At 41.6% G+C, this 24,626-nt stretch overlaps 1 protein-coding gene across 4 annotated transcripts in view; it reads right to left on the bottom strand.

Moving 5' to 3' along the window:
- The window catches only part of P4HA1 (prolyl 4-hydroxylase subunit alpha 1), a 90,744-nt gene that overhangs the window by 12,603 nt on the left and 53,515 nt on the right, over positions 1-24,626 (bottom strand). For 2 of the 4 annotated variants that reach the window (XM_077454397.1, XM_077454399.1), the window contains exons 6-10: positions 24,366-24,605; positions 22,125-22,312; positions 19,515-19,691; positions 15,125-15,195; positions 2,186-2,285 (exon numbers count right to left, since the gene is read on the bottom strand). In XM_077454397.1, the coding sequence (XP_077310523.1) occupies positions 2,186-2,285; positions 15,125-15,195; positions 19,515-19,691; positions 22,125-22,312; positions 24,366-24,605 (776 nt within the window). Of the gene's footprint in view, positions 1-2,185; positions 2,286-13,427; positions 13,499-15,124; positions 15,196-19,514; positions 19,692-22,124; positions 22,313-24,365; positions 24,606-24,626 lie in introns of all 4 variants that reach the window. The other 2 variants (XM_077454398.1, XM_077454400.1) reach the window with 1 other exon arrangement.

Genomic DNA, 24,626 nt, shown 5'->3' with positions numbered 1-24,626 from the left:
CAGAATATAGTGCAGAGTGAGAGAGAAGATCCTATAACCTTACAGGAAGTCTGTACAACAAACAAGACGACCTTTAACCACTTCAGCTCTGGAAGGTTTACCCCCCCTCTTCATGAGCAGGCCAGTTATTGTGATACAACTGACAAATGCGCAGTCTTGCTACGCTGTACCCAAATAAAATGCCGCCCCCCCCCCCCCCCACAAAGATTTATTTTGGTGATATTTGATCACCTCTGTGGTTTTGCACTATTTAATATTTGATCACCTCTGTGGTTTTGCACTATAATCTAAAAAAGACTGACAATTTTGAAAAAAGCAATTATACCCAATAAAAAAATAAAAAACCAAAAGGGTCTTCATCAATTTAGGCCAATGTGTATTCTGCTACATATTTTTTTGTAAAAGAAATACCCCCCAATATATCCAAAGCTTATATTGATTAGTTTTTGCACAAAAATAAAATAAATTAGTGTCTACAAACTCTGGGATTTTCAGATTTTATTTTTTACTAGTAATGGTGGCGATCAGCCACTTATATTGGAAATGAGATCTTGCAGCAGACAAATAGGACATTTAACTGACACTTGACACTATTTGGGGACCAGTGACACTAATACAGTGATCAGTGCTAAAAGCCCTGTCACTATACTATTGACACTGAAAGGTAAGGGGTTAACATCAGGCAGCTCTCCGTTCTGTCTTTCGGGAAAGATCGGAGGGTCCCGATGGATATAGAGTCCGCCGGATCCGCTGATCCGCAGTGGGAGCGGGTCGCCGGCAGCATGCGTGCCCCAGACGTGTAGAATAACGTATGCGATTCTGTGCAGAGAAGCTGCCACCTCACAGTAAATGTACATGGGGGGGGGGGGGGTTCCAAGAGGTTAATATAACAAACTAGTTATACTTATCTGCTCTGTGCAACAGTATTGTACAGGGAGGCCCGAACATCCTCTTCTGGGGCCCTCGCTAGCGCTCTCTGCTCTCCTCTTCTGCGTCTGCCCCCATAGAAAACCGCTTGTTATGGGGGCACTCGCTGGGCTGTGCGTGTCCATAGATACAATCGTGTGGCTTGGCCCTGCTCCCTCTCAGCATTTGAAAGAAAGCAGTAGGAGCCAATGGCTCCTGCTGCTGCCTCAGTCCCCGAACAGAGGGCAGAGGGAAGAGAAGGAGATTCAGCCGTGCAAAGCACTGGATTGCCCAGTGAACTGCAGAGTCGGCGGGGGACAGATGCAGCATCGGATCCACCTAGGCGAGTATAATTTATTATTTTAATCCCAAACGTCTTTTAAAAGCACAAGTCACAACTGTCCAGAAACACTTTGTGCATGGCAAAGGGACGCATTTTACTGTGCAAGAAGTATCCATCTCATGAACAAGCAAGAGAGGGTGGCTTCGTCCTACATAAAGTGGGATAATGAGATCCAATGTAACTACAGACGGTATGCGAGAGGTAATGTATAATCGGTATATTTCACCTCGCACGTGTTTTATTGTAAGAGACTGAACCAGATTCCAGCCCAGGTTTTTCCAGCCTTTGTGGCAGGCTTGGTTCCGGTCCAGATGTTGTGGTCCACTTGAGTCCACGCTCAGGTGGGACTTTTAAATGAGCAGGAAGAGGTCACAGCAGAGCTCTGGCCTGAGACTCAGAAGGGAATCAAACAGAGGAGCTCTGTTTGGATTTACCACATGTTTTGTGGGTGACGGGGACCAACCCCACACCATATAGAGGAGTCTAGGGTTTAGTTTAGCGCAGACGACAAGGATTTACTTTACCGTTTGTTTTCATGACTTTGCCAACCTGATAGATTTTTAAGACACTCTTCTAACTGAAAGCCGGATGACAGCAGTAAAACAGAAGGAGTTTGGGTATTTGGGGCAAAAAAAAAAAAAAAAAAAAAAAAAAAAAAAAAAAAAAAAAACTGTACTTTACCTCTTATGTGAGGACAACTCAAAAACTTTCCCTCACTTTCTAACTTTCTAGGTGACAATAGTCAGAAGGCAGGGAATCCCTATATTGGAGGAACACAGACCGCAATAAAAACTTGACAAAGGGTTTAACTTTTCCCCCCAATTGCCTATACTTTAATATAAAGCTGTATTCTTGAAAAAATAACAAAATTTACATGGTTGGTGATAGAACAGTCCAATCCAATCCATTTCCTGTTAACCAACCGTCATCACTTACCTGCAGCTCCTCAGCAGTGGTCACATCTAGCCCTGTTATTTCCTGTATCCTTGCGTTAATCCTGTCAATGACTGGATGCTCATAACCAGACAGCCAAGCACTAGTATGAAGGAAAAAAAAAAAAAAAAATATTTAGAATCAGTGTTTTTAAAATGCATGTCACTATATAATATTACCCAGAGGGTTTAGTGCTGCTCCTCTGCATACATATGAGCAGCTTCCATTAAACAAAGTAAAATGTGCGTTGAGCGCCCAGATTTCATTGTTCATGCTGTGCATAGCTTGCCTTGATGCAGGTCATGCAGTATTGATGGGACAAACCTACAGCGTTTAATTTACTTAACTGCATCTCCCAGAATGATTACTCGGCCAGTACTAATTAGGATGCATTTCAGCAAGAGCCAAAAAGCTGAACAGAATGTTTCCTTGTTGGGGGAAGAAAAAAAAAAGCCCTTTCTTCTACACTTCACATCAAATGTAAAATACACTGGATGGCTGTCAATGGGAATTATTTGTTCAGCATTCATCCTTTCTATCTGCCCACTGGGGGGTTCATTGTAGAAATTGGGCTTCTCTGAGAACTCGCTAGCCTTGCATTTAAAGCAATATTACTTCTGTTTTTCACAGGCAGCCACACAGATCTTGGAAAGGGGATAACTGCAGCTTATTTCTTCTGATTAATGTCTGTAACAAAAACCCATCGGCAGGCTGAAGTGCCCAGATTACACAGAGCAAAAAATAAAAAAAACAGCATTTAAACTGGAAAAGACATCTGCTATATAGAGGACAGAGTTCCAAGACTGGACACACCATTTAGTAAATTACAGTCTACTGCATTCAATTTTCTTCTATACAAATTTCAGCTAGTTTCTAAGGAACCATCTCAAATTCACTACATGGCCTGCCCTGTCACCACCCTCCAGCCCAACGTCTTTCAACTGAATCAAAAAGGATTCATACAGAAGAACAGTTTTCCAATCAGATTCAGCCACCGTTTTAGGTATTCTGTCAGCCACTGGTGCCAGCTTTCAGAATACAATAGCAGCACCAGAGAAATCGTCCATCTACCCTGTATAGCGTGGATGGAGGAATCTCAAGCTGAGGGGGGGGGGGGGAGAATAAAAAAAAAAAAAAAAAAAAAATTGTATGTTTAGTCTAAATGTCATCTGTATACCACACTAAAATATTGGCCGTCACTGCCTTTCATCCAAGAGAGATGTCTATGGGTTGGACTGGTTATTGCTCTCTCCCCTTGTATGGCTTTACTATTAGGAAAACTCATTATTATATTTTCTTATGTAAAATGGCAAAGAACAATGTGCAAATATACAGTGACCTTAACAACTCTGCCTTCAGAAGATTTACTAAATCAAAATGCTGAAAATGGAAAGCTAATCAGTTTCTATGGAACATTGCACTTTTTTGTACCATGGCAATAAGAGTTAAACCCCCCCATGGAATCGTATATGAGGGGACAGGTAGAGTGCTTCCACATTCTTGGCATAAGAGGTCAGACAGATATGCATTCAAATCCAAGAAGTTTGGGTTACGATGTTCTAACTCTTCATATTACACCAAGATCAACCGGGATCTGCACCCAGCCATTATTTGGATAGGTCAATTTCTACGCCTTTATATTAACCCAGGGGTTGACAAATTTGCTTGGAATCTAGGAGCCAGCTTAAAAAGTTAGGAGCCAGGTCCGTGACGGCGATCCGGACCTGTCCCTGGCCTGACATGGAGACGAGTGAGGGGAAGATAGCAGCGCTGTCGCCGCCCCCCCCCGTCCCCCCCCCGTCTCCAAGTCATTGCCCATAGCTCTTAGAGGGACATTTTTTTTTTTTTTTTCAAATGACAATTTTTTTTTCAATTGCATTTTAGTGTAAATATGAGATCCGAGGTCTCTCTGACCCCAGATCTCATATTTAAGAGGACCTGTCATGCTTTTTCTATTACAAGGGATTTTTACATTCCTTGTAATAATAATAAAAGTGACACAACATTTTTTTTAAAAGAACAGTGAAAAAAAAAAAAAAAAAAAAAAAAAAAAAAAAAAAAAAGTTAAAATAAGAAGAAAAAATAATTTTTAAACGCGCCCTGTCCTGCCCGCATATAAAATCGGTGTTCGAACCACACATAGGAGGTAGCGCCGTGATCGGTAGAGCGAGAGCAATAATTCTAGCCCCAGACCTCCTCTGTAACTCAAAACGTGCAACCTGTAGAATTTTTTTAAACGTCGCCTATGGAGATTTTAAAGGGTAAAAGTTTGTCGCCATTCCATGAGCGGGTGCAATTTTGAAGCGTGACATGTTGGGTATCAATTTACTCGGCGTAACATTATCTTTCACAATATAAAAAATAATTGGGCTAACTTTACTGTTGTCTTATTTTTTTTATTAACTAAATTATTTTTCCCAACAAAAGTGCGCTTGTAAGTCCGCTGCACAAATACGGTGTGACAGACAGTATTGCAACAACCACCATTTTATTCTCTAGGGTGTTAGAATAAAAAATATATATAATGTTTAGGGGGTTCTAAATAAAGGGAAGAAGAGGCAGGTAATATAAAACACTCAGAGGAAGCTTCATTAGCATTGCTGGTTTGTCATACCAACGGCGACCACAAGAGGGCGCCAGATTCCATAAGGAATCATAGGACCGCAGAAGGCCTCAAAGCCGCGGCCCGACGCGATCACGCTGGGGGGGGTCCACAGAGACAGGATACCCCCAGCTGTGCTGCCCCAGGCGCGAGGTCGCTATTTCTAGTCGCCAATGCGACCTGGCGCCCGGGTTTTGTCGAGCCCTGTATTAACCAGTGAGAGTTATAAGAACTGCTCATTCTAAATTCTCAGGTTTAAATTTCCCCTTGGGGAAAAAAAAATAAAATGCTATATGTATACATTCATACTACACACAGAATATACAGTATCTCACAAAAGTCTCACATTTTTGTAAATATTTTATATAATCTTTTCATGTGACAACACTGGAGAATTGACACTTTTCTACAATGTAAAGTAGTGAGTGTACAGCTTGTTTAACAGTGTAAATGTGCCCTTAAAATAATTTACAAAGCCATTCATTTCTAAACCACTGGCAACAAAAGCCAGTACACCCTTAAGTGAAAATGTCCAAATTGGGCTCAATTAGCCATTTTCCCTCCCCAATATATAGGATCTGAAAAAAAAGAATTGTTGCTCTACATAAAGATGGCCTAGGCTATAAGATTGACAAGACCCTGAAACTGAGCTGCAAGATTAGAGGTCGACTGATATGGGTTTTGGCCAATGCCGATATTTGGAAATCGTGGCGGCCGATGGCGATATATGATGCCGATTTTTTTGGGCCGATATGTTAGGCAGATTGTCCCCCCCCCCCCCTTTTTTTTTTCCCTTCATCTCATAAAATCTAAGTTAGACACCTTTCACACTGGGGCGTTTTTCCAGGCGCTTTTGGCCTAAAAATAGTGCCTGTAAATTGCCTTCAAAACGTCTCCCCTGCAGTCTGTGTGAAAGCCCGAGTGCTTTCACAATGAGGAGATGCGTTGGCAGGAAGTAAAAAAAAAAAAAAAAAAAGACCTGCAAGCAGCTTATTTGGAGTGGTGTATACCGCTCCTCCACCACTCCTGCCCATCGAAATGAATGGGCACCACTGCTGAAGCGCCTGCAATGCGACTTGGCAGCAGCGTTTCACAAGCACATTTAACCCCTTCCTCGGCCACTAGCTGGGTTATAAGTGCCCCGCTAGCAGCCGAATATCGCCGCCAAAATGACGGTAAAGCGCCGCTAAAAACTAGCAGCGTTTTACCGTCAACGCAGCTTTCAGTAATAAGTGATACGGAAAATTTCTTACATTTAAACATTTATTAAACAAAAAACCTTGTATGTATAAATTTTAAATCTGTGTATTTTTTCCAAAAAATTGCGTTTGAAAGACCTCTGCGCAAATACCGCGTCACATAAAATATTGCAACAACCACTATTTTATTCCATAGGGTCTCTGCTAAAAAAATTATATATATATATATATATATATATATATATATATATATATATATATATATATATATATATATATATATAATCTCATTTTTGGGGGTTCCAAGTGATTTTCTAGCAGAAAATACAGCATTTTTCCTTGTAAGCACAAGTGTCAGAAAAGATTTAGTATTTAAATGGTTAAACTGAGATCTCCTACACAGGGAGTTCAGTTCATTGAAGAAACATTGCATCTCTTTGCTCTTTTCTTGGCAGACTGCCCAGAGAGGAGGAAAGTCACTCCACTGATTAACTTCAGGCAACTTACATTCACTTCTATTACAGAAGTCTTTTGCAAGTCACGCTGAATATATAATCAGCCTTTTTATCAGCACAATCGGCCGATGCCAATTAAAAAATGCCAAATATCGTCCGATATATCGGTCGACCTCTAGCTAAGACCATACAGAAGTTTAACAGGACAGGCTGCACTCAGAACAGGCCTCAACACGGTAGACCAAAGAAGTTCAGTGCACATGCTCACCGTCCTATGCAGAGGTTATCTTTGGGAAATAGACATACGAGTGCTGCCAGCATTGCTGTAGTTGTTAAAGGGGTGGGGGGTCAGCTTGTCAGTGCTAAGCCCATACGCCGCACACTGCATCAAATTGGTCTGCATGGCTGTCATCCCAGAAGGAAGTCTCTTCTAAAGATGATGCTCAAGAAAGCCCGCAACCAGTGGCTGCATGAGTGCTGCTGGCACTTGTTGGCCTACAGTTCGAGGGAACCATGAATGCCAACATGTACTCTGACATACTGAAACAGATGATGATCCCTCCCTTCAGACACTGGGCCGCAGAGCAGTATTCAAACATAACGACGCCAAATACACCTCCAAGACAACCACTGCCTTGCTAAAGAAGCTGAGGGTAAAAGGTGATGGACTGGCCAAGCATGTCTCTAGACCTAAACCCTATTGAGCATCCTCAAACAAAAGGTGGAGGAGCGCAAGGTCTCCAACATCCACCAGCTCCGTGATGTCCTCATGGAGGAGTGGAAGAGGACTTCAGTGGAAAACTGAAGCTCTGGTGAACTCCATGCCCAAGAGGGTTAAGGCAGTGCTGGAAAATAATGGTGGCCACACAAAATATTGACACTTTGGGCTCAATTTGGACATTTCCACTTAGGGATGTACTCACTTTTGTTGCCAGTGGTTTAGACATTAATGACTTGTTGAGTTTATTTGTGGAGTTATTTTGAAGGGACAGCAAATATACACTGTAATACAAGCTGTACACTCACTACTTTACATTGTAGCAAAGTGTCATTTCTTCAGTGTTGTCACATGAAAAGATAATAAGCCATTTACTAGAATGTGAGGGGTGTACTCAATACTGTATACATTTTTTTTGCCCCGGCTTTGAATAAAATAACCGATAAGTTGCCTGGGTGTTATATGTTTGAGACCTCCCTTTGTTGCAATAGGGTTTTAAGTCAAGTATTCTCTGCAATGTCATGCCATGTATGTGTATAAATCTTTGCACATTAAGTATCAAGACTAGATCTGAAAACTTTAGACAACAACCACATCTGGTAGAGAGGACCTGCCAGTAGTTTTACAAGCCTGCACAAATACATTCCATAATAGTTTTACACTGACTCTTTCAAGAATTCCTAAAATGCCAGCAAAAAGCAGTAGAGTCCAGGAAGCCCGGCTGAAAGTGCTGTGTAGATTGGCTTTAAGCCACCTCACATTTGCCACGTACTGTACAGTGGGACAAAGTAGCCTACAAATAAAATAAAAAAGGTTCTGTAATTCATAGCAAATTCAGCTGTGGCCTAGAAAGGGAAGTTATATATACCGGTATATATATATATATATATATATATATATATATATATATATATATATATATATATATATATATATATATATATATATATATATATATATATATATATATATTAGTATTTATCGGCGTATAACACGCACTTTTTTCCCCCCTTAAAATCGGGGGAAAGTCGTGGGTGCGTGTTATACGCCGATCCCCACTGTCTGTGAGGGTAAAAGACCAAGCGGCGCCGAAAAAGACCAAGCGGCGCCGAAAAAGAGAGCCGTCTGCTCGGCTCCGCTTGTAGTCCCGCCTCCCTGCTGTTTCTGGAGCGAGCGCTGCCGAAAAAGACCGAGCCGACTCTGTGTATTCGGCTTGGCTTGGCTCGCAGTCCCGCCCAGTATGGGCAGATATACTGTGCACTGCAAGTGCACTTTGAAGTGCATTTGCGCTAGATCTGAGCGGAAGCGCTACTAGTTTCCATCATCCAATCACGTACAAACAAAAATGCTGTTTTTTTTATTTTCCTTGCACTTGAGTATTATTTGCAAAGTGAAGTTTTTATCTCATTTACCAAGCTCCGGAGCAAGTGCACAGTAGGTTTTTCTTTAGTAAATCAACCCCACTCTATAATGGTATGCATGCCAACCTGCAGGTAGCTGCTTCTGGTAAAAAGGTTTCCTACTCAGAGCCGCCAGATAGTGACCCGAGTTAATAATCGGTCATTACTACTGAGAAAAAAGTTGTGCCACTCACCTGCCCCTTCTGCCCTCTCCAACTTTCACAGAACCCCAATAGTATTTTCCCACAATGCATCACACAGGCAGGGGTGATCCTGCTATTCTATAGCTCTTCTTCCATTCACAGACTGATGCATTATGGGACATAAATAGCAGGAGTTCTGTATCGTTGGAGAGGGCAGAAGGGTGAGGGTGAGGGTGAGTGGAGCCACTATTCTCAGCATCAGATGCTGCCATTAACACACAGCACTGGAAGAAAGACGCTCAGTACAGTACCCAGCAGCTGTGGAGGCGGCACAGCAAGGAAGATTTTTAGCAAAGCAGCTGCCTGCAGGTAATGATACACAAATCATTACACATAAACAATGTGACAAGCACAGTATGCTGAAAAATAAAAACAGATAAACTTCAGCTTCGAGAGTAGCAGATTTCTTAGTTGTAGCAAGCATTTTTTTTTTTTTTTTTACATAAAGTAACAATGTGCTTTTGTGACACCGATATGTGCCCTACTGAATGATACAAGTGTGAACTTTCAAGCAATACTAATTCCAAAACCAAGAATTTAAAATATTACAGTTTACTAATCATTAAATGTAGATTTTACCTGGTGATCTGACCACTAACACATCCTGTATTACAGTGCCTCCACTCTAGATGAAGGAGCACAGGGGGCACCTTTGGAGAGCAGCAATGTCAGTCTGGGGGAGGGAAGTTTTAGATGCACTAGAAAATCTAGATGGACTTCACTAACAAATTAAAGTTGAACCTCAGCTAATGCTTTGTTACACCAACTTTTTTTCTCTTTTACCCCTTTTGGAATAAAAGCTTTATGTAAATAAAAGCTGTCATTGTAAGCACTCTTGTATGTGGCAAGTACCATATAGCATGCACAGGCGTATAACATGCACATTCATTTTAAGAGGGAAGTTTCAGGAAAAAATGTTTTAATAAAAATAAAAAAATAAAAATTTAAATGAGGAACTTTGAAGCAAAATAAAGGTCAGTGCCCATCTGAAGCCTCGCCATTGTCGTCAATGCAGCAGCCTTGCCATTGCCGTCAATGCAGCCTGATCGATGCCCATCTGCAGCCTAGAGGTGACAGAGGGGGGTGGGCTGCACGCCGACAGATTACATACAGTGAGAATCTCTTATGATAAACAGAACTCTGGTCCAATGGCAGCCCAGGAGATGGGACTTCCTATTACAGAGGTTGCCAAGTAAACAGAAGATTCTCACTGTATGTAATGTGACGGTGCTCATCCCGCCCCCCTCCCTGTCCCCTCTGAGGCAGCTAAAATTAAAGTATTGGCGTATAACATGCACCCACCATTTACACCCAATTTTCATGGTGAAAAAGTGAGTGTTATATGCCAATAAATACAGTAGTTGATCTCAGCCCTCTAACTGCTACACCTGCAGGACAAACATTCTGTTGAAAAAAAAAAAAAAAAACAGACTTACTGGCAGGATCACCAGGTGAAAATAAAAGAAAGGAAAACATTTAAAAATAACTGATAACCTACAATATAATAAATGTTTTCTAGTGGGTTTAATACTACTTTAATGACAGATTCATGAATTTCACTATTAGGATACACATATTCCATGCTACCAAAACTGAAATAATCACTCATGCAAAATAATTTAGTTCAGCACTAATAGGATTAAGGTAATAAGAAAGTACGGGCTAATGCAACAGTCATATTTCTGACAAAACACGTTACAACTATATTGATTGTTGTATAAAAACAGAAGTCATGTAAAATTAATAGAAAAAAAAAAAAAAAATACAGCAATTACCAACGCATTAGATCATAACACCTATAATAACCATTTGAGAGAACAGCTGAAATCTTCAAATTATAAAACAAAAAACAGGACATGAAATGGAGTTCAGAGGAATTAACCCTAAACTCCATGAGTACTTTCACTTTAGTTTGGAGACAACTATTGCCTTTACCAAGTGCATCTGCTATCAGCACTGTATAAACTATATGTAGCATCAGCCATGTTCCAGTCGCGGTACAGGGCATCTGCTGCCGCAACAAAATCAAGCTGGGCTCAGCCATTCGCATTTTACTCAGTGAATACAAGGCTTCCTCAGATTTGCTGAGGTGGAGATTGATAAATTATCTGCCTACAGTGAGGGAAAAAAAGTATTTGATCTTCTGTTAATTTTGTACGCTTGACCACTGTCGGAGAAATGATCAGCCTATAATTTTAATGGTAGATTGTAATAGTGAGAGAGTAAAAAATAAAATAAAATAAAATATCCAGAAAAAACGCATTTTTAAAAACATAAATTGCTTTGTATTTTAATGAGTAAAATAAGCATTTGACTCCTTCACAAATCAAGACTTAGTACTCTGTGGCACAATCCTTGGTGGCAATCACAGAAGTTAGACGTTTCTTGTAGTTGGCCACCAGGTTTGCACATATTTCAGGAGGGATTTTGTCCCACTCATCTTTGCAGATCCTCATTAAGTCATTAAGGTTGTGAGGCCGACCTTTGATAACTCAAACCTTCAGCTCCCTCCACATATTTCCTATGGGATGAAGGTCTGGAGACTGGCTAGGCCACTCGAGGACTTATGTGCTTCTTCTTGAGCCACTCCTTTTTGCCTTGGTCATGTGTTTTGGGTCATTGACATGCTGGAATACCCTTCCACAACCCATTTTTAATACCCTGGCTGAGGGAAGGAGGTTCTCCCCCACGATTTGACAGTACATGGTTCCGTCCATCGTCCCTTTGATGCAGCGAAGTTGTCCTGTCCCCTTAGCAGAAAAAACACCCCCAAAGCATAATGTTTCCACCTCCATGTTTGACAGTGGGGATGGTGTTCTTGGGGCCATAGGCAGCATTCTTCCTCTAAACACAGCGAGTAGAGATAATGCCAAAGAGCTTGTGACCTCAACACTTTCACCCAGTTCTCCTCTGAATCATTCAGATATTAGTAAACTTCAGATGGGCCTGTGCATGTGCTTTCTTGAGCAGGGGGACTATGTGGTTGCTGCAGAATTCCAGTCCTTCACAGCGTAGTGTGTGTTACCAATTATTTTTCTTGGCGACTATGGTCCCAGCTGTCTTGAAATCATTGCCAAGATTCTCCTGTTTAGTTCTGTGCCAATTCCTCACCAGTCTCATGACAAATGAAACTGCATGGAGGTGAGATCTTGCATGGAGCCCCAGAACAAGGGAGATTGACAGTTATTTTGGGTTTCTTCCATTTGCGACTAATCGCACCATTGGCACTCTTTCCCCAAGTTGCTTGGCGATGGACTTTTAGACCATTCCAGCCTTGTGTAGGTCTACAATCTTATCCCCGACAACCTTGGACAGCTCTTTGGTCATGGTCATGGTGTAGAGATTGAAATCTGATTGATTGCTTCTCTGGACAGGTGTCTTTTATACAGGTAAGAAGCTGAGATTAGGAGCACAAGCTTTGAGAGAGTGCTCCTAGTCTCAGCTTGTTACCTGTATAGAAGACACCTGGGAGCCAGAAATCTTTCTGATTGATAGGGCATCAAATACGTATTTCGCTTATTAAATGCAAAATCAATATGTATTACTTTTTTAAATGTTTTTTTTTGGATATTCCTGTTATTCTGTCTTTCACTGTTAAAGGATCAGTCTATAATTTTAATGGTAGGTTTATTTTGTCTGTGGGCAAACATACAAAATCAGCAGGGGATCAAATACTTTTTCCCCCTTCACTGTACCTCTCCACGTCAGCCACATCTATTGGTATGGGAAATAGTTTGTTTGAGCCAGTGAAAGTAAACCTGGAGTTTAGCTTTAAAGTGTATACGCAGCCAAAATTTTTTTTCTAGTTTTGGATAGGGTGGTAAAGGATTATAACTCCTGTGGGGTTTTTACTGCTATCTAGAACTTCTTTATAGAGAATATCCTAACTTCCTGTCCTGCTGACAATGGTTTCACCAGACTGGAAGTACGGCAACATCTGTACCGGAGGCACAGACAAATCTGACAGGGCTTCTAGTTTCGCTCTACTGAAAAGCATGTTATGTTGTCCTGTGTTACTTATGGAGAATTACCCATCTGGTCAACCTTTGTCAGCAGGACTGGGAGGGAAGAACTTGTCAACAAACCAAAATGCCATTAAAAAGATGCGATGGGCTAAAATCCTTCCCCCAGCCCAAAAAAACAAACCAAAAACCCACCACCACCACCACCACCACCGCCACCGCCGCTTAAGATAGTGGTACACACAAGACTTGCTTGAATGTTTGTTAAATAAAGTCGTAAAGGGTTAAATATATAAAATGTAAAACATGCATCAGCCATAGCATTAGTCAGTCCTGAATGTTTAGCTATAAACACCGGGTTTGTAGCCTCCAAGCTGTCCAACCAATTTTTGTGCCGAAATTTGTTGTTGTAAACTCAGGTGTTCTAAAAGTAACTTCTAAAGAATTTTTGCATGGAATTTCTAACGGATAGTATTAGAATTAGCCGTTATAGCAGCTAGCAATGCAACGATAACAAAGGAATGACCTTATGTTGATCTTTCAGTGGCCATTTGTGTGTCCTGTACAGCGAGTGGTTCTCCACAGATCTGCCAAATTCCATTCTCCCTGTGATGCACAGAGAACCGTGCTAGAGGAACACAGATAGCGCACATGTACACATACCCTTATGGGGTCAAATCTGTAAGTCCATGGCACATTCCCTTACCTCTTAGAGACTCTGTATTGTGCTGTGACCAGTTCACCTGTCAGAGGGTCATGCACTGTAGCGCGTCTCAGCTACAAAAAGAGAAAGGACTGGGGTTTAATTTGGGAGCAGGCAATCTAAATGCCATGCCAGTGGTTCTGATTGGTTGGATAAAATTAATCTGCACATAAGGAACCATCTCTTGATAAATGCAGAGATTTAGGGGAGGGAAAAAAATGTAAAAATAAAATAACGTATTTGATTCGTAGAACGTTATCCTTTCACTTTTTCTTGGAGACAAGAGCAGAGTGATCTGTTCACGGTGCAGAGTTTTAACAAATCCATTTAGGTTCAGACATGCCTTTTCATTTCAAATGGTGCAAAATGATATTAGTTCAGTTACCGTAGACGGTAAAAAATAAATAAAAATTAAATTAAAATGCTTACAGTTCACTAAACAAATGTAATTTTTATGAAATCTCTCATGATGCAATGTGACCTACTGATAAGCTCTTTATTGGTACATACTGTTAAGTCTCATTCTAAATCAGACTGTTCCCATACAACAGTGAGGCACTACAGAGAGGTCAGCAGGTTTACAAGTATTCAACTTATGAGTTGTTATAGCAGTACAAGGGGGATTTTACTAAACAGGAGTAATCAAGTTGATAATACAATTGATCCGTTCCTTTAAACCTAGTGTAAGTAGCCTATAACAATCAACCAAAATGTATTTTTCTGTGGTCTGATTTCCAGAATTAGCGACATTCATAAGTCTAAGTACCTTATTCCTGCAGCGCTGTTGTACAGCTCCCAATAAAATATTGTGAGCATTAATATTTTGTAGGAAGTGTCAGAGATAATTGAAACTGGCTTTAAATTTTGTTCAGACAGCATCTGCATCCAAGGTTCTTCTTCACAGGCATTAGCCATTACGTTTGGATATATTTAATACGGATTCTTATTAAAAGCATTTTTGTGAGTGTCTTAGTGAATGTAATCCAATTGGCATACTATATCCCACCCCCTAGTGTTCAGCAATAGGAGGACGAGAATGAGGTGGAGGACGGTGTCATTTACCACTGTGTATGAACCCACATGTGTGACTATAGTCATATGGGCTGCACAGATGAGAATTTAATTTTTTTTGAATTAAGGGAGGAAATGGGGCTTAGAAGGGAACTGAAATTGAGCATGCTCCGTAGAGGACACATGTTGGTCTATATAATTTCAACCTGCAGAGGGGACACAATGAAGATGAGAGGGACAGTTGAAGTTGCAGATCAACCAGGTATATATTTCACCCTACACAAAACAAATGCTTAATGGCTTTAGAGAGTGAGAACAGTCTGTTATATAGAATGCAATGCGTTTTTCATAGTCTGGGTTTAATGACACTTTAGGAATTAGTATTATACTTAATATAAAATATTATGCCTAGTAACTTTGGATAAAATAAGTCCATATACATTTATCACTGGCATGCGTTTCACTGCATAGAAGAGGAAAATTGTATAGCATGTCTAGGAAAACCAGCAAGCATTTGAAAAACCATCTGCACAACAAAAAAGGAAAGGATCGCTCTGCACCAAATGCAACATTCAGGTCTAAAACTGAGCTATCAGGATAGCTTTCCTGATACCTCTGTTTCCAGACAATAGTTACCCTTTGCCCCCTGCAATGCATTACACACAAGATTATGAACATTTTGGTCTTACCTTTTGCTAATTCTGTATTGGGCAGTCTCCAGCACTCCTGTGATAGGGTTTGAAATGGTGGCTCGCCTCAGCTGTGAAGCCAACCAATCACAAGAGTTGTAACAAATATCTGCTAACATTCACCCAACCAATCAGATGTCCACTGTACACAGTATACATACAGTAATGTTAAAATTGAGAAAAAGAAAGGTTATGCAAAATAGGACTGTTGGCTATTCAGTCTCACGACAAATAAACATATTTTCTTAGAGTCAATTGAGGGACACAGATGTTCTGATAGAGTCAGGTTATACTGCAACCTACAGGAGGAATAAACACTGGCAAACAGATTGTAAGTCAACCTACATATAAGCCTCTCCTCTACCCACCGTGCCTCTGTTTTGTGGTAAAGCAGTACCAAGAGCATAAACAGAAACAGAGGGGTGAGACTCATGTCCTTGAATGGATAAAAAATAAATAATGTTTACGTTAAACTGTATAGTTTATGGTAAACTATACAGTCCAATTTACCAGTTGGGACATCCAAAAGCAGTCCAACTGAGGGGGTGAACCCTTGAACAACTACTTACAGACACCATAAGGAGTGCTGGGGCTGTCTACAGGTCAGAAGCTGACTGAAGGACCAACACCTGAAAAAAGGGATGGTACATAGAATCAATTTAATGATCAAAACCACATAAAAAAAAAGGAAACTACCAGAAGGGGGTGACCTCACATGAATGGAACACTTAAAATGAGAAGTACAGCCAAAGCTTGCTTGGCTGTGTGGTTTGTTCTCCACTCCTGTGACCCGATTTCAGCAGGCCGACGTCACAGAACTGGACCAAGCTGGGGCAAGATTGTGACAAGATGGCTGGAGTTGGGATCCACCCACAACCCTGGAGCAGCACCTGGCTCAGCCTCTCAGTAAGCCGCTATGAGCGTGGGCAAGTCACCCCGGCTCTCCACAGCCAATCGCTCCAGTGAGCATGGGGGGGGGGGGGGGGTAGAGCAGACAGCGGTGACTGACAGTTACTAGCTCTCTGCTCACAGAGCTCTGAGTGATCAGCAATCTTTGATCACTCGGTTCTCAGTCTTAGAGCCAGCAGGGGACAGATGCAGCATTGGACTGATGCTGCATCCATCTAGGCAAGTATGATTCTTGAAGGGAAAAAAAAAAAAAAAAAAAGTTACTTTTTAACATAAATTGAAATAAAAAAAAAAAAAGCTCAAACCAGGACCCACCAAAACAGGTGGAACAATAAATTCCCTAATAGACAGGGAAGGACTCAAAACCTAATGTGGTGAACAGAAAACCCAGGACAAAAAGGAAGATATGTCCCAAAAAGAAAGACCAACTAGCATAGTAAGGCCAGAGGCCTTACACTCCAACCCTTAGGACTTAAGGGATGTGCCAGAGAATTAAAAAAATAAATAAAAAAATAAAGTCAGGGGTTGTCCAGCCAAGCAACCGATATACCAAGAGGTTTTACAGAATCATCACAGTATAATAGCCCACAAGTGACTCCTGGTGCATGGGAAGCCTCCACAAGGGTAGTTGGGAATTAGGCATTAGACCTCACTCCAGGACTAGTGAGATAGGTGCTGACTACATGGATACATAAAACTGACTCCTCATGGGAGGTTATTTGAGCTTCCCACAATATCAGGGGTGCCCAAGCAACCCAACGACCCATGTCCTTATGCAAATAGGGAAAAAAAACCAATGATGGTCTAGAGTCCCTCTAGAGGGCTTTTCATATCACAAGAACAGGGGATTTTCTTGAGCAAGGAAGCAGAGGTCCAAACAGGGCTTCGCTCCAGGAACCAAAGATCGAACAGGTCAGAGCAAGGGGTACAAGAAACCCAGGGAGACTAAAGGAAAGTGCATCACTTTGTGCAGTAGCACAAAGGAGGCAAAAGAGCCACTGAAGGGAGCACCTGAGGCAAGGATTAAATTGTGAACTTATAGGAGCCTCTCTGTTCCTGGATCTCAGACAGTAAAAATACCAAAGACCCAATTAGGATGCACATACACAGCAGGCGGATCCTCCAAATGCAGGGGAATATGTACTGCATAAATATGGTTTGGCAGGATGCCTTATAGTACTGGGGTAATGGCAGGAGACTGTGGCACCTTAAAAACAGTTTTTTACGATTCATTCAGAGATGGTTATAGGGACCAAATGCCTGGCTGCAATCTGCCTCTCAACCCCTCCCATCAGCTTGCCCGGGCTGTCTGGTCATCTCAGCCCTAACGTTCGCAAAACGCTTACCAGTGACATCATCCTCCGCCCGCATTCCAAACCTCATTTTGCTTCCAGTTTACGGTGGCCGGCGCTTCCTCTCTGTGCAGTCTCCTGGATTCAGCAGACCTAGCCAGCAGGAGGACTTGACGAACCTGATGATTCCCATGTCCAGGATTTATTTTATTCAAGGCTCACCTGCTACTTTTGAAATGCGAGTTGCCTCTGTAGATTTATACTGTGTGATAAAACTGCTTTTACTTCTACACCCAGAGGTGCCTCTTTCTTTGTACCTTTTTGCAGATTTTGGAACAAGGTTTCCGTTCCTCTTTGAAGGCTGCCCTGTGTGGGTGAATTCCCTTTATTTGATCCCTTCTCAATTTGCATTGGATTTTCCATATAGACTGTGCATGGACTATTTATGGCATGGACTTCAGATTGATGGTTTTAATTTATACAGACTCAGGTCATCCAGCACTGTGTGGAAAAACCCTTCAATCTAGTTCTCTGCATTTACTTGTATATTGACTCACAAACCCAAGCAGCTGGTGCTTATGAGAGTCGGGTGGTAGGAGGAGACTACTATAGGTGAGCTCCACATAGTGCTTTGCAAGCAGAGGCAGCAGTTGAATAGTGCTTTCCCCCCCATGATAAATAATGTAAAGCGTGCAGGTCACATGCAGCACTCCACCCAGTGCATCATGCCAACGCTCAGTCCCTCAGCCTTAATCCTTACCACAGTGAAACTGGCAGTGGTGGATTTAAGCACAAATAAAAACTTCAGAGACCAGGTCACATTCTGGGGCTGGGCCATGTCTCTGAAGCTGTAAATTGCTCTGTGGCTAACAGTTACTAGTGTATGCAGGTATAAATAAAAATAAAAAAGTGCCAAAATATATTTATATATATTATATATATATATATATATATATTATATATATATATATATATATATATATATATATAATTTATTTTGGCACTGCAAAGTCAGGCTTAGGATAGGCTGATCCAGATATGAATTTTTCTGTTTGCCAGTGTCTAACCCTCCTGTAAGTGGCAGTATATTGTGACTATATTTAACTACTTCATGTGACTCAATAGACCTGAAAGAAAAATAGACACATTTAGTTTGTGGAGTTGTGCATCAATATTTCAAGCAAACTGAAATTCCATTAAGTGAATAATATATATAGTTCCATTGGAGACACTTCCTGTCTCAGGAAGTGAGACTAAATCCCCTCTTAGACAGCTGTCACCCAAATAAGTGTTCACACTGGAAGATTTCCTATCATCTCCTTCTCTGGTGATAACTCACTTTCTGCCCCACCAACACTGAGATAAATGGAGATAGTAAACCTACCCATTGGTGATAGAGCCAGCTATAAACACCTGTATAGTGGTTAATAACTTTTTTTTTTTGTTTAATAAATGTTTATTGAAGGAAAAATAGGGAATACAAAAAGGTTAATAACTTTTATACCGCGTACACACAACCGGACTTTGAGGGACTAGGTCCGGCAGTCTTTCCGACGGACTTTCCGAATGAATGGACTTGGCCACACACAATCACACCAAAGACCAACGGATTCGAAAGTGATGACGTACGACTGGACTAGAATAAGGAAGTCCATAGCCAGTAGCCAATAGCTGCCCTAGCGTCGGTTTTTGTCCAGCATACACACGAACGGATTTCTCGGTCCGGTGGAAAAATTTAAAACATGTTCTATTTCTAAAGTCTGCCGGATTTTTGGCAAGCAAAGGTCCGATGGAGCCCACACAAGATCAAATTTTCCGACGGACTCGTTGCTGTCAAAGAGTCCGGTCATGTGTACGCGGCATAACTTAATCCATCAAAGCTAGAAAAGTATTGCCTTCACACTAGCTTGAAGTGCAGTCAAAATGCCTGCCTGTAAAATACATACAAAAGAGACATTTTCAAAAATATGCAGTAAGCCACAATAAATTAGTGTTTAGCAAAGTGAAATCTGCCCATTGTATAGTTTACTGGATAAGTCCCTTGGTGTCCCACTGTGGGGGGAAATAGTATGACCCAAACTACAGTACCCCCTGATCATCCGATCCCTTATTAACTCATGACTTATGGTTGGAGGTTCTGAGCTTCTACAACATTAATCTTTAAAGAAAGGCATGCAATTGGTACTGACCCTAGGTTTTGCAATCTCTTTGACTTTTGCAATCTCCTCATCAGAAATGATATCATGATAGCGCACAATGCGAGGTCTGTCCCATTCATCTTCCTGCTTTGCAGGAGACAAAATGAAATTAGGACTCCTGTTTCCATCATAATAGCGACAGAAAAGTTTCTTTTGTCTGCGAGGAGTCTGAAAGAAGAAAAAAAATAAATCACTAAAGACTTTTCAAAAGGGGAAATTTTTAGTCACTACAGATATTAAGCACAAAGATAGATAAGCCTGTATATGTATCTATCTATCTATCTATATCTATAACTACATCTCTATCTCCAAAAAAATAAAGTTGGGACGCTGTGTAAAATCTACATAAAAAGCAGAATGCAAATTTCAAACCCAGATTTTATACACCAAAAAGGTAAAATGGAAAAACATATCAAATAGTTTAAAACTAAGAAAAGCTACCATTTAAAAAAAAAAAAAAGTTGGAAAATACAACCCAATTCCAAAAAGGTTGGTACAGGGCTATGTTCACCATGGTGTAGTGTCCTCGCTAACAGTTTGTAAACATCTGGGAACTGAGGAGACCAGTTGCCAAAGTTTTAGGGGAGGCATGTTGTCCTATTCTTGCCTGATAAACTGCATATTTCTAACTGCTCAACAGTCCTGGGTTGTTTTTGTCTTTTTTGTTTCAAGATGTGCCAACATTTTCAGTTGGTGAAAGGTCTCGGCTACAGGCAGGCCAATTAAGCATTTGGACTCTTCTACTACAAAGCCATGCAGTGTGGGTAAACTGACCCTGTGACGGCAAACACCGCCAATTTGCGGCGTGTGCTAACCTTCACAGGGTTGGGGAACTCTTATAGTGGTCCCTTTGGGACCATTATTCGAGTAGCAGTGACTACAGGGGGTTCTAAACCTTCCATGTATGTCCCACTCTCATAATATATATCTCTATCTATCTACACACATACATATTTATTTATTTTTTTACAATCCCTTGAGGCTTTGATCATCTATAACAGATTTACTGAAATGTGTGTAATACACTTCCTTGTTGCTTAAGGCAAAGGATTCATTTTGATGCCCCCTAGTCCAGAGCACATACTCGCCTGTCCTTCGCTGTGTCAGTGCTTTATTCAGTAGCTGGGTTAAAGAGAGAAAGTCCTGTTTAATGTGCATGTTACTCTTGTAGAAGCTTACACATGGCTCTCCCCATGTCCTAGCACCAGCAAAGACTGTAAGGCAGGGGTGTCCAAACTTTTTTCAAAGAGGGCCGGATTTGATGAAGTGAATGTGTGTGAGGGCCGACCATTTTTCCCTGACATTTTTTGAACCATTAAAATTCGGTCTGTGTGTTAGTTCGAGCACTAATACACCGCCTAACAAGAATTCTCTTGCCTTTGTGGCTGTGTGCGAGTAAAGAGATAAGCTTGGGCATGTTATTTGGATATAGCGTATTTATTGGTGTATAACACGCACCTTCAATTTAAGAGGGATGTTTCAGGGAAAAAATAAATATATTTTACATAAAAAAATATGAAGCAAAATAAGGGTCAGTGCCCATCTGCAGCCCCACCATTGCCAAGAGTGCAGCATCCACCATTGCAAAGAATGCACACTCACCATTGCAATCACTGCAGCCTGACTAATTCCCATCCATCTGCAGCCTCGGAGGGGACAGGGAGGGGGACGGGACCAGGACAAGCGCTAAAAGATTAGCTACAGGAGAAACTCCTGTTTTCTCTGTGGCCTCTTTAATAGAAAGTCCCGCCTCCTTTGATGGACAGATCAGTCGTCCAATGGCAGCGCTGGAGAGGGGACTTTCTATTACAGAGGCTGCCGTGTAAACAGGAAATTCTCCTGTGTACACGGCACTTGTCCTGCCTCCTCCTTGTCCCCTCCAAGGCATCTGGACATATATATCTTTTGTGCCCCCCCCCCCCCAACGATCTCCCAGCACCGGGGCCACAGTAGATATATATGTCCAAATAACCAGGCAGCCCATTCAAAACCGGAACGCGGGCCACGATTGGCCCACAGGCCAGATTTTGGACATGCCTGCTGTAAGGGGAGCAAGTCATATGGCTCTCCATACTTGGAAGTAGTGGGTATTTTTCTTGCTCTTGTCTGCTAAATGGAGTGGTGGGGAAGGTCACGAGTAGGAGCTGCTGTGATGAGACCAACCCTCTCTGGTATAAATAAAAAAAATAAAAAAAGCTACAGTCATAACCACCTTCATTGGCCAAAGGATAAAGTTTAAGCTCACTCAGAGTAGGCTTCTACTCAGACATTTTAAAGCCATGGTCCCAACTTAAAGGTTGGATCCAGACCTTTGAAGTGCAGTAACAAATTTTGTGGCTTTCAAGTGGAAAGGCTATAAAAGGCTTGAACAGAAGCATGCTGAAAGTGCTGTGTTCATTTTCTGTCTGGGGCACCGCTGACTGGGCCTTTCTGTTTAGAGTTAGCAGCATACAGAGCAGGAGTGCTGCACTGTAATCTTCTCACTCCTATTTCAGGCATATGATGCCATCACTATAGAAGCAGACATTGCTTTATACAGAATCTGTTTCTTCCAATGCAAAGTCAATATATTTTATTAATACAAATATGACAAATAGTTACCAATTTAATACCCTCTCCACGGCACAGCATCTCATACTTCTGCCTCTCTGGTAGGTGATCTTTGGGACGGCCTTTCCGTGACGTGATTTCTGCTTCATCGGAATCTGAAGAACTGGTTTTATTTGCTTCTTTTGCCATGATATATTCAAAGTATTTCAGATTTCCATTACCTCTTTGATGTTCAGGATCTGAAGTTTAATGAGCAGCAAAATTATGTTCCTTTACGATGTCACTGCACAGACAAATCACTAGCACTATATGTAAATTGTGCACAGATTTCCAGGGAAGCTTTCAAATGGTAAAAATTAAGAAAATTCGTTTGACAGTGCTCAATGAACATTTAACATCGTTAGGTTTAGTCTTCCTTTGGATATAGGCAGTTTTCAACAACAATGTGGTCAGAACAGCTTTAAATTGCAGAAACAAAATTTTAAAACAAGACATCCAGGCCCATTCACATCTCCTCAAGTATTCATTTTACAGAATTGTTGGGCAGGAACTAGTATCCATCTTTTAATGTACTATGCAGGGCGCTAAATGGAATTCCTAGGATGCACGTGAAAACTTAAACCCCTTAGGACTCAGCTGCACACACTTTAAAGCACTCTGCACGGCAAACAAAGCATCTGGGGGGGTGGGGGGGGGGGGGTGCACTTGTTATTGTGCCTCTGAGGCATAGACAAACACATGGATTTCTTCAGAAAAAAAAAGTGCACCCCCCCCCCCCCCCCCCTTTAGACATGATTTCCTATTTTCAAGTTGGATATTGAGGAGGACTTCCAGCCAGTCGGACAGCTCCAGTGACAAGGAGGACCTATAGACCCTGCAGAAGGCCAAGTCTGCTGGGGTATACGACTTTGCTCTTTAGAGGGTTCACCAGTTCTGGTAAAAGTCCCCACATAGCGAGAGGGGTTTTTCTATTCAAGATACCCCCCCCATCTCCTTTTGTGACGTGGAAGTGACCTAAAGTTCCTCTAATTGGAATCACCCCCTCACACTGTGGAATCCTTTATGTGTGGACTCAATGTTTTTTTATGCAGAATCTTAACTTATAGACTTATATTTGTGTTGCACTTTATTTCATTTTTTGTGATCACTCACGCTGTATATGACCATGACACACACACACACACACACACACACACACACACACACACACACACACACACACACACACAGCATCTGCCAAGCTTCAAGAAATCACCACTGAAGTATCACAAAGGCATCAAAAAAGCATGTTGAAGCAGTAGACGCTTTAATGCGTGTTCACGGCGAAGTGCAAATGAGCTCTTAAAGCTGAACTCTAGGCAAATACCTAAATTCCCAGATTACAAACAAAGGAGCTATTTTACCTAGTACAAGACTTGCATTTCTGTTCATCCAAAGAGTTACACAGCTCTACTGCAAAAAACAGCCTTAGTTGGCAGCACAGGAGGCCTGATTCTCTGCTACAGTTAAGCAACACTTCAAAGGCTTGTACCTCTTTCCACGGATTGAACAGGTAAAAGAGAAGCAGCAAACTAATGGAGTCTGTCTCCTATTCCATCAACATGTCAGCACATGACTACAACGGACTGGTTTGCTTCCCTCTCCCAGTCTCAGCACTGCTGTAAATGGGACTGCATTAAAACGTGTGTACATTTTACATTCTGGGAGTTTAGCTTTACACACACACACACACACACACACACACACACACACACACACACACGTTATATTTACCTGCTCTGTGCAGAGTTTTGCACAAAGCAGACCCAACCCTCTTCCCTTTGGTTGACCCGCCAGTGGTCCTGGCTCCCCCCTCGTCTCGTGCCCCAATAGAAAGCCTCCTGCTATGAGGGCACTCGAGCAGGCTCGCTCCTGAGCCGTGGTTATGTAAATGGACATTGTCCATTTAAACACACACAAACAGTGGCTCGGCCCCGCTCCCCACTCTCTCCTCATTGCCGCCTGCGGCTGTCAATCACAGCCAATGAGCCAATGGCTCCCGCTGCTGTATGAGCCAATGAGGAGAGAGACACCCAGGAGAGAACTGCTCTCATGCACATCGCTGGATCAAGATGGGGCTCAGGTAAGTATAAGGGGGAGCGAACTGCACCCAGGTGTTTTTTTTTTTGTTTTTTTTTACCTTAATGCATAGAATGCTTTTCTTTTAGAACCATTTTAAGCATTGCTTACAGAACATGAAAAAATAAAATCTATTCAATGGTAAAAACACAAACACCACACACACACACTTACCAAGTTCCAACAGTCTTTTAGTTAGCCTCAGAGCTTTTTTCAAATCTCCTTGCTGATACACTGCATAGCTAAGGTAGTCTAGTACTATGACTTTCTCAACGGAGGATAGCTCTCCAGCATCCAGCTGACGCAGGGCTTGCTCCATCCACAGCTCTGTATGGTAGTAGTCAGCTTCTGTGTAAGCAACCTTTCCCAGTTCAAAGCAGTCCTCAACAGTCAGCGTTGCTTTGCACTTTACACCTATGAACCACAAGAGAATCA

The sequence above is a fragment of the Lithobates pipiens genome, unplaced genomic scaffold (genome assembly GCF_037356315.1).
Source record: "Lithobates pipiens isolate NorthernLeopardFrog02 unplaced genomic scaffold, aLitPip1_a1.2 Scaffold_25, whole genome shotgun sequence".
Classification (NCBI taxonomy): Eukaryota; Metazoa; Chordata; class Amphibia; order Anura; family Ranidae; genus Lithobates; species Lithobates pipiens.
Note: the sequence above shows the minus strand (reverse complement) of the source record. Positions and strands in the feature narration are given on the sequence as shown.